Source organism: Meriones unguiculatus, chromosome 3 (genome assembly GCF_030254825.1).
Source record: "Meriones unguiculatus strain TT.TT164.6M chromosome 3, Bangor_MerUng_6.1, whole genome shotgun sequence".
In the NCBI taxonomy this organism is placed as follows: domain Eukaryota; kingdom Metazoa; phylum Chordata; class Mammalia; order Rodentia; family Muridae; genus Meriones; species Meriones unguiculatus.
The window spans coordinates 28,782,399-28,799,479 of record NC_083351.1 but is presented as its reverse complement, the minus strand read 5'-3'; the positions used below and the strand labels follow the sequence as shown (position 1 = coordinate 28,799,479).

At 53.7% G+C, this 17,081-nt stretch overlaps 1 protein-coding gene and 1 long non-coding RNA gene across 3 annotated transcripts in view; one reads left to right on the top strand and one right to left on the bottom strand.

The window, feature by feature from the left end:
• Kcnq4 (potassium voltage-gated channel subfamily Q member 4) overlaps positions 1–17,081 on the bottom strand; it is a 50,092-nt gene that overhangs the window by 11,494 nt on the left and 21,517 nt on the right. Inside the window, exons 2-9 of one of the 2 annotated variants that reach the window (XM_060379673.1) lie at positions 9,461–9,551; positions 8,945–9,071; positions 8,599–8,774; positions 7,910–8,035; positions 7,360–7,470; positions 7,129–7,224; positions 5,161–5,249; positions 3,290–3,451 (exon numbers count right to left, since the gene is read on the bottom strand). In XM_060379673.1, coding sequence (XP_060235656.1) covers positions 3,290–3,451; positions 5,161–5,249; positions 7,129–7,224; positions 7,360–7,470; positions 7,910–8,035; positions 8,599–8,774; positions 8,945–9,071; positions 9,461–9,551 — 978 coding nt within the window. Of the gene's footprint in view, positions 1–911; positions 969–3,289; positions 3,452–5,160; positions 5,250–7,128; positions 7,225–7,359; positions 7,471–7,909; positions 8,036–8,598; positions 8,775–8,944; positions 9,072–9,460; positions 9,552–17,081 lie in introns of both variants that reach the window. The other variant, XM_060379674.1, reaches the window with a different exon arrangement.
• Positions 5,276–15,657, top strand: LOC132653014 (uncharacterized). The gene is made up of 4 exons (XR_009590640.1): positions 5,276–5,476; positions 5,829–5,974; positions 14,741–14,879; positions 15,506–15,657. It is a non-coding gene; the product is annotated as an uncharacterized LOC132653014 (long non-coding RNA).

Here is a 17,081-nt window from a genome sequence, read left to right as displayed (position 1 = left end):
GGCCCTCATCTCCAACCACGAGGCTCTACAGGCACCTTGGGAAACCAGGGACCCCACACTCCGAGGCCACCTAAATGCCAACAGAATGAGGCTCATACAGGGCTTAAGTTCTTTATGACCCAGTCCTGTCCAGCCTTGGCTCCAGCATCAAGCAAGACTGGGCTACAGGCTCATCTCCCACAGCTACGCTTTCTCTTTTATCTCCAAGCTCTATCTGTGCAGCTCTCTGGCCTGAGTACCCTCCCCTACAGCCACCTCTTTCAGGGCTGTTTCCGGGCTGAATGCCTGACCTCAGCTCCACAACCCCTCTGCTTCCCTCTCCTGTTGTACTCAATGCACTGAACCGCAATTACTCTTCGCAACTCTCTGGGGACCATGTTTTATTCATCAGCATCTCCCCAGTGCACAGAGCAGGGTCTGGCATGGGGAAGGTACCACAAATGTAGTTTGTGATACAGATGAAAGAGCTGGGGTTCTGAAATCGGTGATGGAGGTGCCGGGCATCTGTGGGCTTCCCAGGTGGATGGTGGGAGAGCCAGGAAACTAATGCCAAAGTTGGCACAGGCCAGAGTGGGAAGGACCCTCAACGAGCCTCTAGTTCATCCTCTAGTTTCCCCTTTGGGGAAAGGTCCAAAGAACAGAAGTAATCTGGCCAAGATAACACGGAGGTCAGCAACAGAGCCGGCATACCCTCAAAGCTCCTGAGAGTGTTCCTTCTGACGTACTGAGCCCATGCCCTAAACCTGGCAGCGGCATCCCCAGGAAGGCAAGGGTGCACATTAGGGCCCCAAGGCAGATTGCATGCGGCAGGCACGTGCACCTTATCCTTGGCCCATCCTGTCCCCCTCTCCAGCTCCTAAACTGGGAGGAGAAAGGAGGAGAGGGGACAGGAGGAGCAGACGAGGGGGTACCTCGGTCTCCAGCTGGCGTGGATCCGAAAGAAACTCCGCTTATTACTAAACATCTGGCTGGAAAGTTGAGAACAAGACACGAACAGAGGTTAGTGACAGAGAGACAGGTGGATGGGGCGTGGAGTACTGCCCGGATGGCACTGGCCTGTGGCTGGAGGGAGAGAAGGATCCCCACTCAAGTCAGCCTCCATCCCAACCCCAGGATGCAGAGATGCCCAGGCTCTGCATACGATCCCTCGGGTATACAGCGAGGCTGCAGAACTCAGGGCCCCTTCTCCAGAGACTGAGTCTGAGGGGTGGAGAAGTCCTGTCCTTTGCAGTTTGAATACATGCTCCATGGGATGTGGACACAGGCAGTTAGGACACCGGGTTTTTAGAGACTCATCCCATAACCTCAAAGGGAGGTGCTGGCCCTGGGAATGCCATTCCCAGGGAGTCCTGGTCCTTGGAGCCCCACTTCCTGAAAACATGCTCAGTGTGGGCCATCTCCAAAGCTCCATGTGGCCAAACCAGGGTGGAGTGTGGGACATAGGTGTGTATGCATGTGTGTAAGCACATGAACATGTACACACATATGTTTGGGGGTATCCTAGCAGGAGTCACACCCCATTTCCTAGGGTCAAGATAGCCAAGATTAAGGACATGGCCACTTGGTTTGAGCCTGGTGACAGATCCAAAAGGCACTGCTCAGCACCCACCGATCCCCATGCCCAGGTTCTTGAGTCATTCCACCATCAGATCCACAGACACAGACAGACACTCAGATAGACATGGTGTTAATAACGGCAGGCTTTCAGCGCTCGTCTGGTCCCAGGCCTCTGAGGACTCGGGTTCAGAGTCATTAAGGTGCACAGGCTCCCAGCCCCCTTCCATCCCAAGCATCTTCTCGTTCAGGTGAAGAGAGACAAGAACGAACGGGAAGCTCAGAGCCCATATTTGGCCCCGCTCAGGGTTGCCAGGATGCCAAACCTTGTGAGTTTCTGGCTATAAGCTGTGGTTTGGCAGGCATGGTGCCTGCAGGCAGTGTTGGAGAGCCCAAGTCAGGTTACACCGTGGGCGTCTCTTCAAGGGAGCTCCCAGTCTAGCTCTCCCTCTCCCTCTCCCTGACATTCCAGACCTGTCTAGCCCTTGGCCAGTAAGAGCCCTCATTGAGAGCATGGAAAAGACCTTGCTCCCAATTATCCCCATCAGAACTCTAAGCCTCTTCAACTTCCAAACAGAGAACCCAGGGCCCCTGACCAGCCTAAACACTGTCAGTGTTTTGCTAAGAGCAGAGCGGTTGCTGACTTTCTCCAGGACACGTGGCAGAGATGAGCTTCTCTGGGTGTGGAGGGACTTGCCTCTTCCCCGATTGCTAATGTTGGATCTAGGCTTAATGATACCCTAGACTCAAGGAACAGATGTCCAGGGTGTCCACCTGACTAGCTCAGGGATGACGTGTGCGATGAGGTAAAGGGAAAAGATGAACAAAGTGGGGGACAGCATGAGGGGACTGAAGTGACCCTTGACTCCAAAGTTACACCTTCACAGACCGCTACTGTTTTCTCCTAAGATGTGAGGAGGGGCTCCCCTTATCCTAACGTGCCTGGGATTCCTCTACTTAGAAACATGTAGATGAAGGAAGCGCTGTTCTGTCTCGATTCTTCTTTCAACAGGCAAAAGGCCCAGGTCAAGTCGGGAAAGAGAGTTGGGGCACAGCAGTGGGTACCTCAATACAGAAGGAGAGAGCCCCAGGAGGACTGCCCTCCCCCCTTAGACAAGAGCTGCAGAGAGAAGCATGTTAATTGCGCCGACGGAGAGGCCCTACAGCACTCTTAGTCACAGAGTCCTTGGTCCAGCAGGCACCTGCTTCCGGGGAGGTGAGTTCAGTGTCTGCCTCCTAACAGCAGCATGCTGAGGGAGGGGATCCCTGCCCTCACACCCCAGAACAGAAAGGCGCCCTCCATTACCTGAGCCGTAAGCACCTGGGGCCAGCGGCCTCCTCCTCTCTCCAGCTTCCCGGGAGGGATGGGGGTGCAGGGATGGAAGGGATGGTGGTGGGGATGGGACGTGGAAACAGAGAAAGAAAGAGGACAATGGTATGAACGGTGGAGGTGACAGGAAAGAATGGTACGGACAGCTCTCCCTCTCAGACCCTGGGAGGGAGACCCAGAGAACAGAAAGGCAAGTCCGGTGTGGCCTTTCTAGAGAGGACCCTCAGTCTGTACCTGTCTGGCCGTCAGATAGCAACGATAGCAACGACCAGGCCTCACGACAATGCCAGAGAATCCCCCAAACACCCGTGTTGGTGGCTGGAGGAAGTCTGAGAGAGGGTGAGACAGGAAATGGAAAAGGAAGAGGAGAAGCGAGAGGAGGTGGTGGCCACACGGGGCCCCTACCTTTCCCCAGGGCAGAAGGAGGCGCTGCCCGGCCGGTGGCAGGTGGCAACGGGCGGGTAGCGAGAGGGCGCTCCATCAGGCACTGGCACCCGCCTCACCTCCAGGGGCCGTAGGCCCCCATTGCGGGCCCGCTGTACGTGCTCAAACAAGAGCGCCAGCTCTCTGCAGGAGAGGGCGCCGTCAGCTACAGGCAGGACTTTGGGGCCACCACCCACCTCACCCAGTGGGCCCAGAGCTCCTGAGCCAGAGATCCTGCTAAGTCTTGAGCTACCACCCTCTATTGGTGCTCACAAACACCCCAGGCCAGAACAGGCGGAGTGGAGAGACTAGCTCTGTCCCCCTCTGCAGGAGTTTCTGGGAAATCGGACGGAAGCTGGGTATGGTTACGCAGCTTGGGCAAAACTCCAGAGCACCCCCACCGAGAGGGAGCTCAAATCTTGCACCTCACTATAGAGCTGTGCCCTCCCCAGCAGCCGCCGGCGGCTCTGAGACACTTCATCTCCCAACCTGACTTGGAGTTTAGGAGGAGGCTGGAGCTGAAGTCAGGGGTTTGCGAGGGCGGCCAGCTCGGTTTCCCTGTCCTGTGGTGTTGCTCCTGCCAGGGATTCCTGGAGATGGGGCCCGGCTGGCAGTTGGCTTACTCTCTGGGCCATAACCACAGGAAGGTACCCACCCCTCACCTGCCTTTCCAACGGAGCCCAAACCTCCAAACCAGGCTCTGTTCTTACCAGGTGACCCAGGCCACCCATACAGAGCCTGCCCCCACCCCCTTCCATGCCAATTTCTTTCTTTTTGTTTTCGAAACCAAGTTTCTCTGTTTAACAGCCCTGGCTGTCCTGGAACTTGATTCGTAGACCAATCTGGCCTTGAATTCACAGAGGTCTGCCTGCTGGGATTAAAGTTGTAGGCCACCACACCCAGCCCATGTCAATTTCTAAGCACCCAGTCCCTGCCCCCCCTCTTGCTTGGCCTTGATCTCTTAGAGCTGCCCCTCCTCCCTAAAGGGGCTCCATCAAATCCAGTCTCCAGACCTGCCTCTGAGGTAGGAGCTTGCCTCCACCAGGTGTGGAGATTTGGAGAGGGAGGAGAGACGCGGGGAGCCTACTTCCTGCTCCTCCCCTGGGAGATCTGTAGGACGGGAGGGGGGCAGGGGGAGCAAGAGGGGCCAGGTGTGGGTGCAGGCAAGTATCACACAACAGCTGCCCAAGGATAACTAATGAGGTGAAGACGGTGGAGAGAAGCGCTGAGCGCAGCAGCCCAGCCTAGCACGCACTCCATGCCATCCTGCCCGTGGGACTGAGCCAACCAAGCCGGCTCTGCAGTCTTCATTCCTGCCCCAGGGCCTGGCCAGGCACCTGGCTCCACGCACCTTGGTGATGCTATTAATAACCTCCGGCCCGGAGCCGCCCCCACTCAACCTCAGCCCAGCCTGGGCCGGCAGATCAGACCTCAGAGGCTGCTGCCCACAACGGTAACGGGGGGGGCCACACAGTCACACACGGGGGTTCTGGGGCAGGCACACATGTTTCTGCCATGGCACCCTCCCTAACCGGCTTCGATACACTGGTTGGTACAAGCTAATGAACCGAGGGGAGATGAAGGGACAGGGGCTGTTGCTTCCCTGGTGGCATCATCTATGGGTGAGCATGTAGCCTGCCAGCACTCTACGAGTGGGGCTCAGCTTCAGGGGCAAAGCTGCACCAATACTCTGAGACCAGTGGACCCAGAAAAAAATTGGGGAGAGGACCAGCCAGGTCCCAAATCATGCAGGATCTCAACAGCCAGCCCCAAATGCTCCTTCAAGCCTGAAGGCATCTCTTCAAGGGGCGTTAGTGCCAGCCACAGCCCGCTCCCCCTCCAGCAGCGCCTACCTGAAAGATGGGAGGATGCTGTCATAGTAGTACCAGGTAGCTGTCAGGTAGGCCCGGCTTGTGTCAGTGGAGTACAGGCGCCACGCAGCCTGGAGGCACAGGGAAGATGGGGCGTCACAGAAGTCCTCAGCCACCCACCAACCCTCTGCCCCTGAGGGAACCCAATCCCAGGACAGCTGAGAGTGATGCCAGGACCCGAGGCCAAGTCTAATTCCATAGCCACCAGCAGGGCCAGGCAAGAAATCAAGACCTAGAGAGAAATGACTTCCTCAAGGTGACCCAGCAAGTCGGCACCAGAGCCTGGATAAAGCGTTAGGTAAGAACTGGGGTCTGTGGTCGGGTAGGCATGGGTCTCTAACCCATTCCCCTGTGAAGACTAGAGTGACCCAACAGTGTTTCCAGGGTGAATTGGGGAGACGTCTAATGCCAAGCTCAGTGCCTGGCACGCTTATAGCCAGCTTCCTTTAAGCCCTCCTGGTAGCTCCCTTGGCTAAGTACGCATTCGGTGTCTGGTTAGTGTCTTTCTTCGTAAGCTGCATCTTGAGCACCGCTGCATCCTCGGTGCCAAGTACAGTATCTGGCACCTGCAGGTGTCTCTGCAAGTGTTTGGGGAGGGAATGTTGACTGAGTGAATGGCTTTACCAACAGCGACTCCACTGTACTTTCAGCAGTTGCCTGCTGCCGCCCTGGGACTACTAGGGCCTAAGGGAGAGCAAGAGAGATGATTGACCACCACCTCTCCTCAGCAGCCACGGACACCGCAGCAGAAGGAACTACCGACATGTGAGAGGCGAAACTGTCCCTCTCCTCCCAGGTAAGAAGAAGAGTCTGGAAAGGACTGTGAATAAATTGATCCACCAGGGGAAGGAGATGTGAAGACTGTTAGACAGGACAAAGCAGAATTGGGCCAGCCTTGGATGGCCCCCTCCTTTGGGTGCTTCTTGTCCTTAAGGGGTTGCCACAAGTGACCTCACCAGCCTGGCGCCTTCCTAAGACAGAAATATTTTTACTTCCTGCTTGCCTGGGTCCCTGGCATGGGCTGGGGAGCAGCTGCCAGAACTCTCATTAATTATGGGTACCACAATACCAGCTGTCTCTCTGCATGGACAGTGCCAGCTGCCTGCCCCTACAACGCCCCTTGGGAAGCCAGCTCCCAGAGGACAGTGGCCATTGTCCCCCAAGGGATGCTAAGAAAGAAAGGCTGGGCTGGTGGTTGGAGATAGCAGGGAGGGAGAAGGGGTTCTACCCTGGGAAGGAGAGATAAGGGGGGGGCTGAGTCAGGCTTGGGTTGGGGGGTCACAGGGTAGTGTTCTGGGAGCAGGCAGAGGTGTGCTGTGTCAGTATTCCTCAGCTACCCCCCACAGGGAGTTCTCTTGCATCCCCCTGTGTTGGAGAGATGCCAAGACAATGGAGACAGGCTCACAGGTCAGAGCCCACTCAAATGTCCATCATGAGGTTAACTGAGATTACAAGCCCCTGGCTCCCTTCACCTGCTCCCATCCCTGGCCACCCTCTCTCTGTCTCTGTGGTTGGCTCCCTTCTCACCTGCCTGCTAAATGCTGGCAATTCTAAAAGCCTAGCTCTGGACCATCTTCTCGTATGACTTCCAGAGGATACAGTGGATGTCTCAAGGTGCTAGGAGTGGAGCAGCTGACAGACAGCTACTCGGTTTCAGGATGGCAGAGCTAAGTCTCCACCAGGAGATGGGGGCCTCTTGTCCAGCTCCTCCCATCCCACATTATGGCCAGTGTTGGCAACAGGGTGGCTCTAAGGAGTTTCTAAGGAGTTCAAAACCAGGCATTGGCTGCAGGGGGCAACATTACCAACATTGCAGCCAACATCCGAGCTCTGTCTGTAATGTGGCATGTGATCCCATAAAAGTCTCGCCCCTCTCTGTGCTTTGAAGTTGGGACCCCTAGGTCAGCACACAGGGATGACGTAGCGCAGGGCCTCCTAAGCATCGTGTACCTGGATGAGGTTGGCTGCCGGCATCCTCCGCTTCTCAAAGTGCTTCTGCCTATGCTGCTCCTGGACCTTCAGGGCAAAGCCGGAGCCTAAGATGCCCTAAGGGGACAGGGCGTGGTTGTAAGCAGTGTGGGAAGGAGGACAAGGAGCTACCCAGGCTGCCCAAGGTCAATTTAGAACTAGGCTGGTCAGGTCTTGGCCCCAGCCTCCCTCACCAAGCAGCGGAGAACTCACGGCAGGCAGGGCAAAGAAGGAGATGCCCAGTAAGGCGAAGCCGGCAGCCAGAACCCTGCCCAGCCATGTATGTGGCGTCTTGTCACCATAGCCAATGGTCGTCAGCGTAATCTGGAGATACAAACAGGTTACCCGCAGGACTGGGCACAGGGGCGTGCCACAAGGCCTTGGAGGTGCAGCAAGCACAGGTGGAAAACTGAGGACGAGAGAAGAGCTTCCCCCACAAACTCCTACAGGGGCCCATAGGGACTGATCTCAAGGACCTCTCAGAGATGCTAGAAGGGAACAGATAGAGTCTGTCCTCACGCTAGTCAAGAAAAAGCAGTCCAGGCCACAAGGACTGAGCAAAGGGCTCAGCTATGGGGGGTATAGGCAGGTCTAACAGAGTAGGTAGGGGCTAGGCTAGGGCCTGCTCACAGGAGCCCCAACCTTAGTGTGAAGAGACAAGGACAGGCCAACCCTGAGTGAGGTGCCATGAAGGGACACAGCCCGGAAAGTATCCAGGGAAGTTCCTAGGGGAAAGGGCAGCCCTGCACAGAGCCGCACGCACCGTCCCCCACCAGAGCGAGTCGGCATAGGAGGAGAAGTCAGAGTTGGCATCCTTCTCAGCCAGGTAGACTAGGAAAGAGGCGAAGATAAGCACCAGGAACCCGATGTACCAGGCGGTGATCAGCTCCTGAGGGAAGGAGGGGAGCTGAGCTGTCGAAGGTTAAGGCCACACGGCCACACACACACACACACACACACACACACACACACACACACACACGCTTTTCCAGTCTCCCCCTTCTTCAAGGGAGGACCCCCTGCCGGGCCTTCTCTGAAACCCCTGGAGACCTATCCTTAATCCGCCACTCCCCAGCCTCACCCTTACGACCCGCCCTGTTCCCCACTCCATTGGTAAGCAGTCCTCTCCAAACCTAGGGTCTTCCAAATGTGACCCTTGAGCCCTACCTCTCAGACCCTGCCTGAGCCCACCCCTGCTGACTGGCCACCTGGACCCCTAGCGTAGCCCCTCCTCCTGTCTCTCACTATTAGGCCCCACCCACCCCTGCTCAGCTCCAACCCCTCACATCAAAGAAGCCACACCCCTACCACAACCCAATTGTACTTGTCCCAGTGTGGGCCCCGCCCAGCGGCAGTCCCTGACTAGGCCCCGCCCCGGCTCCGCCTCTTGTTCTCAGCCAGGTTAGTCAGTCTTTAGGAGCTCGATTTCCCCACCCGGTTCTCCAGCCTCACCTTACTGTGCGCGTAGACAACCGAGCCCAGCAGCTTCCAGGTGCCTCCGCGGCGGTCCATGCGCACCATGCGCAGGATCTGCAGGAAGCGCATACTGCGCAGCGCGGACGTAGCAAAGATGTTGCCCTGTGTGCCCGCAGCGATCACCGCCACCGAGGCCACGAACACGATGAAGTCTGCAGGGCAGGGTGTAGAAGTCACCAGCGCACCCCGAGTCAAGACCTGGGGTCTGGGACTCCTGGGGCCGTAATGGGGAAAGGGGTGCGTATTGGGAGGGTTCAGGGTCGGGGTCAAGGATGAGATCAGAATGAGGCTTGGGTTGGGATAGGGTAGGGAAGGCTTGTACCGATGACACAGAAGGGTTTCCTGGCGAAGCGGAAGCGCCCCTGCCATCCTCGGTAGCGGCAACAGCAGCCAGCCGACCAGACGCGGATTATATACTCCAGGCCAAAGACCACGATCATCACGAATTCCTGTGGGGGACCAGGACCCAGATCAGAGCCCGACCCCAGCACCTGGTTAGGTCCCTCTTATATCTGGAAAGATCTGAGAGGATTCCAGAATGGGGGTGACCCTCTCTCCGTCCTCCAGGGAGGACAGAAGCCCACGTTTGCCCCTATACACGAGTGTCCAGCTCCATAAAATGCCTGGATTTTTTCCTTCCCCCTGCCCCCAGCCTTCCAAGCATTCTATCTTCTTAGTCCTGGCTGAGTGACATAGAGTAGAAGGCCTTCCGTTGGTGATTTTTGTTTTGTTTTGTTTTGTTTTGGTTAATGGGGTTGAGGTTTGTTTGACGGGGTTGAGGCAGACTGGAGCCTACTCTCCTTTGGAGGAGAACCTAACGTGGACTCCCAGCACTCACCAAGATGAGGAGACACTCGTTGGCAAATTCCTGGTGCTCCTGGATAGTAGACAGCACGGACAGCACCAGGCAGCTGAAGACTAGCAAAAATCTGCAATTGGAGCAAATTAGGGACGGTCAGACAGTAGGTGGAAACAGGATGGCTGAGGGTCCAGTCCCCTGGCAGGGGCTGTGGAGTCAGGAGAGATGAAAACCCACTATTTGGGTACAAAGAGAATCCAGAGCAGAGTTCTACAGAGTCACGGATCAGCAGGCTGCTGAGCTGAGACACCTCCCAAGCCCTCCACTGAGGACCTTGGTGTGACAGAGGCTGGTGGAGGAGCAGGCCTCCCAGTTTTGTCTGGGCTGGCAAGAGAACAGAGGAGCAGGGTGATTCCCCAGGCTCAGCCACCCACTAGTTTTGGCCCTGGGCTCCATTTTAAGGTCTGAATGAAATGTTCCAGAGGTCAGCCGAGCTCAGAAGCAGTGGCCTCAACTGAAGAATAGGGACAGCTGCTCTGCCTCCATGCTTTTATGGGATTCATAAGTGAGTCAGCTAAAGGAGAAAGGGGCAGTGGGAATGCCTACTGTGCAAGCCTAAAGCCCCCTGTCTGAGTCCTAGGTACATATGGAACGAGGCTGGGCATGACCACAAGTATCTGTGACCGTAGTGTTGGGATCAGACACAGGCATTTCGCAGGAGCTCAGTTTGGTTGAAACAGTGAGCTTCTGGGTCACGGAAGGACCCCGTCTCAAGGCAATAAGGCAGAGAGTGATATCACAGGGCACACAGTGTCCTCCTCTGGCCTCCAGGAGTACAGACACTCACACCTGTGACCACAAACACACACACACACACCACCACCACCACCACCACCACCACCACCACCACAAATAAAAAGAAAGGGGACAGGGTAGGCAGAGAAGCAGCAACATGGGGGTAAAGGAAAAGAAAGAATCGGGCAGTGCAGAGCTGGAGCCTAAGGCCTGGAGCTAGCCTGCAGGCAGTGGGAAGCTGCTGAGTGTCCTTTTTAGAAAGCAGCTCTAGAACCTAAACTCATCCAACACGGCCCTTGTCAGCAATGGCCCACAGCAGGAAAGGGGTTCCCCGAAGGCTGTCCGTATTTCCAAGGCCGACCAGACATTGGAGTCAGGAGTCCCAGCTCCCTAGCAGAGGGGAAGTGGGGAGAGGCCATAAGCCGGTGCCTTGAGTCATGTACAGACACAAGGGGCTGCAGGGATAGCGAGGGGAGTGTGGGCTCTTTGGAACAAGGTGTGCCCTGACCCACCAGTCTTCCAGTGTGTTCTCAGACCTCTGTTGCCTGAGAGGTCTGAGGCCCTGCATGTCCTGTGTAAACTCTACCTGTTCTCCAGAACCTCTGGGTCCTGGTCATGGCTTCTTCAGACTCCCCCTCTGGAATCTTTCCTCTGTGTGCTCCAGGGGTTGTCCTTCCTTTAGCTGTTTTTTGAAGCAGGGTCTTGCTATGTAGCCCAGGCTGGCTTTGAAAGAGTTCAAAGTTCCTTTTGTCTCTGCCTCCCGAGTTCTAGGATTACGAGCGTGCAACACCACGCCCAGCTCAAGTCTCTTTCTTTTCTTTTTTTATTGTTTGGTTTTTGTTTGTTTGTTTGTTTGTTTGTTTTGTTTTCCGAAACAGGGCTTCTCTGTGTAGCCCTGGTTGTCCTGGACCAGCCTTGAACTCACAGAAATCCCCTGCTTCTGCCTTCCTGAGTACTGGATTAAAGCCATGTGCCACCATGCCCAACTCCAAGTCTCCTCGTGTGTGTGTGTGTGTGTGTGTGTGTGTGTGTGTGTGTGTGTGTCCATACACCTAGGAAATCACTGGCCTTCTCCAGCCAGCCTGCTACTCTATGATACCGGCTGAAGGACAGTTGAGAGCAGGGTTTGGCTGTGCCCTGACCCACTTACACCTCCTTGTAGGTTAGGCTCTGAGGCTACATTGCAGGAAACGCCTCTGGATCAAGGAGGCAAGAAGCAGCTGTCGGTAAAGGACTTCAGATGAATGAGTGAGACGGAGGCCTCTGCGGCCAGTTCCAGCCCTGAGCTGAGTCAGCAGACATACAAGGCTTGGAGAGGAAAGTCTATCCCCCTAGTCCTCAGATTCAGTCACTAACCACAGAACCGGAAGCAGCCAGGCTACAGGGAATGGGAGCTGCAGTTGGGCGGGGCTGTGGTGGGAACACTGCGGCCTTCACTGATTCTTCCATGGCCTTTCTCAGCTGCTGAGGGCCTCAGGCAGCCATGGTATACGTAGCTCTCTGGTGAGGACTTTCAGAACTCTTTTCCTCTATTTTTTTTCTTGCCGATTCATGACAAACTTAAGTGAAAAAAAGCTGGTAACAAAACCTCAAGGGTTGTGCGATCCTGATGTTTAAGAGCAGATGTCTTTTTTGTATGCAATGGTGCCCGGCTCATCTCTAATCCAGCAAAAATGAAGTGATTTGGCTTTTGGTGTTTTTGCTTATCCTAAGCTTTTATCTGTATATGTACATAGACATAATGAACTGCTTAGATAATAGCAAACTAATGTACCTTTACTTATTTGTTTGTTTTGCAGTGCTGGAGCTCCTCAGATCCAGGGCTTTCTAGACTAGGGCTCAGTTATTCAACTCCTTTCTCAACCCCTATGTCTATTGGTGGTTTGAGTTACAATGGCCCCCATAGGCTCATATGTTTGAATGCTTGGTTCCCAGTTGGTGGAACTGCTGGGAAGGATTAGGAGGTGTGGCCTTGTTGTCATGTGTCTCTGGAGGTGGCCTGTGAGTTTCAAGAGCCCGGGACACTCGCAATCCCAATCAGTCTCTGTCACTCTCTCTATCTCTCTCTTTCTCTGTCTCTCTGTGTGTTTCTCTCTCTTTCTTTCTCTGCCTACTGCCTGTGGATCAGGATTTAGTTCTCAGCCCGTTGTTCTCCAGCACGATGCCTGCCTACCTGCTGCATGCTGCCATGCCCTTCTCCATAATGAAAATGGACTAACCTCTGAAACTGTAAGCAAGCCCCCAGTTAAAGGCTTTCTTCTATAAGAGCTGCCTTGGTCATGGTGTCTCTTCACAGCAGTAGGACAGTGATGAAGGCAAGTCTCTAACATATATGTGGAGTGAGGGTATATGTGCACATGAGTGCAGATGCCTGTGGAAGCCAGAGAGGGTGCTAGATCCCCTGGAACATGGCTTGCAGGTGGTTGTGAGTTGCCTGATGTGGGTGATGGAACTTGAATTTGGGTTCTCCACTAGAGAAGCAGGGGCATAGGTGTCTTGCCTGCAAGTAAGTCTGGGCACATGGGCACACAGTAGCTGAGGAGGCCGGAAGAGGATGTTGGATGCTCTGGACTGAAGTTACAAACCCTCGTTAGTCACCAGGTAAATGTTGTAATGGAATGTGGGTCCTTTCAAAGAAAAGAGCTCCTCACCAGCTGTCTCTCCAGCTCTCTCACCTCCTTTTTAAGACAGGGTCTTGATTACATACAGGCTGAGTCTCAAACTCCTAAGCTAAAGAGACCCTTCTATCTCACCTCTCCAGTGGATGGGGCTACTACAGGCATGCAACACTGTCCCCAGCTTGTCTTTTTTAAAAAAATAATTTTACATATATATTCATATATATGTATACATACAAACATATATGTGTGTGTGTGTGTGTGTGTGTGTGTGTGTGTGTGTATACCACAGCAGTAGCAGGTATGTGGTCAGAGGACAACTTGAAGGAGCCTAGTCACTAGTCCTTTCACTATTTTGGGTCCTGGGGATCAAACTCAGCTTGTCAGGCTTGGCAGCAGGTACTCTTACCCAGAGAGCCATCGACTGGCCCCCACTGTCACCAGTTATTAATATTTTATTTATGTATTTGTTTGTTTGTTTATACAGGGTCCCCTGCACTGCCTGTGCTCAAACTTTGTGATCCTCCTGCCTTTGGGCTAGCAATGATTATAGGTGTGAGCTACTGTGTCCAGCATCACTAATATACTTTTTAATGCAGTTTTCTAAAATGTACAAGAAAAATATCCCTTTCAGTCCTGCCCCAAGCCCTTACTATATTCAGCTCTGTACCTAGCCGGTGTGAAACCACGGCAGCCTTTGCTACGAGGCCAGCTTATATGTCCACCTGCCAGTTCAAAGTTTCTTCTTGAATATCTGCTGGCCTCTGGACCAAACATGTCCTAAACTAGAATCTCAGCGTGCTGTAAGATCTCCTTTCCTCCAGCCTAGTAGCTCAGGGATGGTCCCTGGATACTAAGGGCAACCATCTGAGCCAGCTGGGATTCTTTGGTCTCCTACTCCCCACTTCAATCTCTGTAGCAAGTTCACTTGGCTCCACCTTCAGCTCCCTGCTGGTCTGACCAAGCCACCGACATCCAGCGCCTACCAGACTCCCTGCCTCCACGCTCATCTTCACTGGTCACCCTCTCCTTCAAAGCTGGAAACCATCACTGCTGATGGTCACACTTGGAGAGCAAAGGTGATTGTTTGCTCACTGTCAGCAAGGCCCTTAGAGGCCTACCCCATCCCCACCCAGCCCACCCACCTGCACACCTAACCCTTTCTGCTCATTTCACATGCTCTTCTGCACTTCCAGAAGCTCAACTATGTATTTCCACCTCCCAGTTTCCCTGGTTTGCTTGTTCCTTGCTCTCTTTCTCATCCACGTGTCTGCTCGAATTCCGCTTCCTTGATGAGGCCTCCTCCAGGCATCCTCCCTCTAAAACAGCAGCCTTATACCCCATTTCTCTCCCCTTTCCCTGACTGACTGGTTTCACAGCTCCGAGGAAACAAACAGCAGGAATTCACACCAAGTCAACGTCAAAACACCCTGTCACTAAAACAAAGCTCCCGCTTTGAACCCACCGAGGAATCTCCTAAAACTCAGCACATCCGTCCTGAGCGAACGCTCGAGGTTGTCCCTAGTCTTGACCACTGTGCAAATACGGATTACAAGTCCCTTGAGCTGGCTGCGAGTGGCAGTGTACACCTATAATCCCTGCACTCTTGAAGGCAGAAAGGTCACCACAAGTTAGGGGCAGCCTGACCTACACAGTATGTTCCATACCAGCCTGGGCTACCTATGGAGACTCTGCCTAAAGCAACAACAAAATCCTAAATTTCACCTTCCGGTCCCTTGATCGCTGGCAGGGAAGGGAATTTTCTCAACCTGGGCTCTCAATTCATTTGAAAGGCTGTATTAGATCTGATGATGAACAACACCCCATTCCTGGCACCTGAATTATTCCCATCTTCCAGATGAAGACATAAGACTCAGGACTGACAGGTTTATTTATGACCCCACAGGGACCCGGTGGCAGAGCTGGGGCTGGAACCTCTACAGCCTCTACACTGCCTTGGCCTCAGTCATCACTCGAAGATGCCAGATGATGTCTCGAAAACACAAGCTCAGATGTCTAGAGCCCAGGAGACGGAGGAAGTCTGGGTGTGTCTGCTGCACAGGCATATGACTTCATCATTCAAAAAATAGAATTGCTGGAGGATTGTATCCAGACCTCTGGGGCCTCAGTTTCCCCAGCTACAAAAGTATGGGTGGTATACAGGTGCTGGCTGGCCTGGGCCTTGTGTGATTTCCCAGCAGAGTGCCAGACCGGAGGCTCCTTCTGCTTTGTCTTTATGAATCCCAGCTTGGGCAACCAGGAGTTAGAAGCATGGGAGATGGGGGCAGCCTGTAGGCTGGTCAGGGGGTCTATCACAGTCTTTCCTGTCCCCATACCTACCCCCCATTCTGCAACTATCCGCCCACTCATTCAGGAAGATTGGGGGGGAAGGTAGATATTTGCTTAGATCCATGGTTATCAAACTACAGAGAACATCAGAACTCCCTGAAGGCTCGTCAGGGGTGGCATATTCCAATAATCCCAGCACTCACATGGTGGAAGTAAGAGTATCAGAAACTCAAGGTCATCCTTGACTACACTGAGACTTTGCCTTTTCAAAAATGCTGATTTCTGGGCACTTCCTTGACAGTGTCTGAGTCAGTAAGTTCAACGTGGAAATGGGGCTCAATTACTAAATAGCTCAGGGTTTTGTTTGTTTTTCTTTTCACAGGGTCTCACTGTGTATCCGAGCTAACCTAGAACTCAAGGTCCTTCTCCTTTAACCTCCCAAATGCTGGAATTAAAGGCATGGACTTCCACATTTGGCACCAAATCAACACCTTTAAAACAATGACAATTCTTACCGTCTCCCCATCCACACCTCCTCAAATCACCACCAGAAATGGCTTGGGCTGGGGGCTGTCTGGGAGGCAGGTGTTAGGCTATCAGCTTCAGCACTGGTCTGATGTGCAATCCCAAATTACAACCTCAACTGCTCCTGGTGGCCCAGAGCTTCCCATCAACTGAGCACCAAACCTCCCAAACACATATTTTCCATAAAAGACTCCTCCGGTCCCTACCATGATTTTCCAGGCACACAAGTGAGGTAACAGGACCTATAAGGTACCCAGTGACGGCTATGCCAGTTTGTGAGTGTGTGTATAGAATCCTGAAGGGAGATGTGCTATGGAATGTGACTTACTTCTCAACAAGTTTTACTTAAAAAGGGGGGAGGGGCAGGGTGTTAATTTTCCCAAAGTCATAATGCAAGACGTGAACTCAAGGTCAAACCATTTCTCCGGGCTTCAAGTTCCCTGCCCACAACACAAAGATAGGGGACACTCAGTGATAAGCAGGTTCTCATCAGCCTGGCATCTCTTCAGTAGTGGGGTGGGAAGGGAGAAGATCAGCTCAGTTCCAGATTCCCCGTGTTCAGAAGCTAGAGAGAAGGACACACGGAGAGTAGGAAGGAGGATGGCAGGGATCTCACGGCAGGAAGGAAAAGGGGTTGCTCCTGACTTCTGTGAACCACACTCATGTCACAAATGGTAAATCCAGATCCCATGTGATTGGCAAGTGTAACAGTGGGGACATACTGAGAGAGCTGGTGACAGTCCTAAGGAGGCTGAGGCTGCTCAGCTGAAATGGAGAGGTACCCAGACAGGGACAGTGCTGACCCAGACAGAGGAAGTAGGGTATGCTGGCAGCCAAGATGTAGGAGCCTGTGGAAGCCAACCCCAAAAGCTAGCAGCTCTTGAGTCAACTCGGAGCGTGGAGAGAGTCGGATCCATGAAAGCACCCTCTGGTGTTTGAATGTGATCCTTAAGGCAATGGGGAGCCACTGGGAGTTGGGAACATTCCACTCGTGTTTCCGGACCACCACCTGGGCAGTGTAGACCATGCAGTAGGACTGACATGAGGATCAGACACAGATAACTCATCTGGGGAATGATGGCGGTCCAAAGCATGAAAGTGACAACAGAGAATAGGGAGAAGTGCATGGACTGGTGGCACTACAGTAAGAGGAACTTAAGGACAGTAAGAACGGATCCTCTGTTTGGCGCAAGGAACTGGGCTGGTGAAAGCACTGAGTAACACATGGGAGCTGGGAGAGCCCAGAGGAGGTTCAGGTATCAGGGACAAGGTATGCTGGGAAGAAAAATCTGGACAGACTTGGTAAAAGAACAGAGGTGAAGTTACTGGGGTAAACAAGGGACCGCTGAGACAATCCAATGAGCATGTAGTGAATTTAGAGGACCGCCCAGTGTCACCCTAGCAGTGTGAAGGGAGAAAGAAGCCCTCTGTCC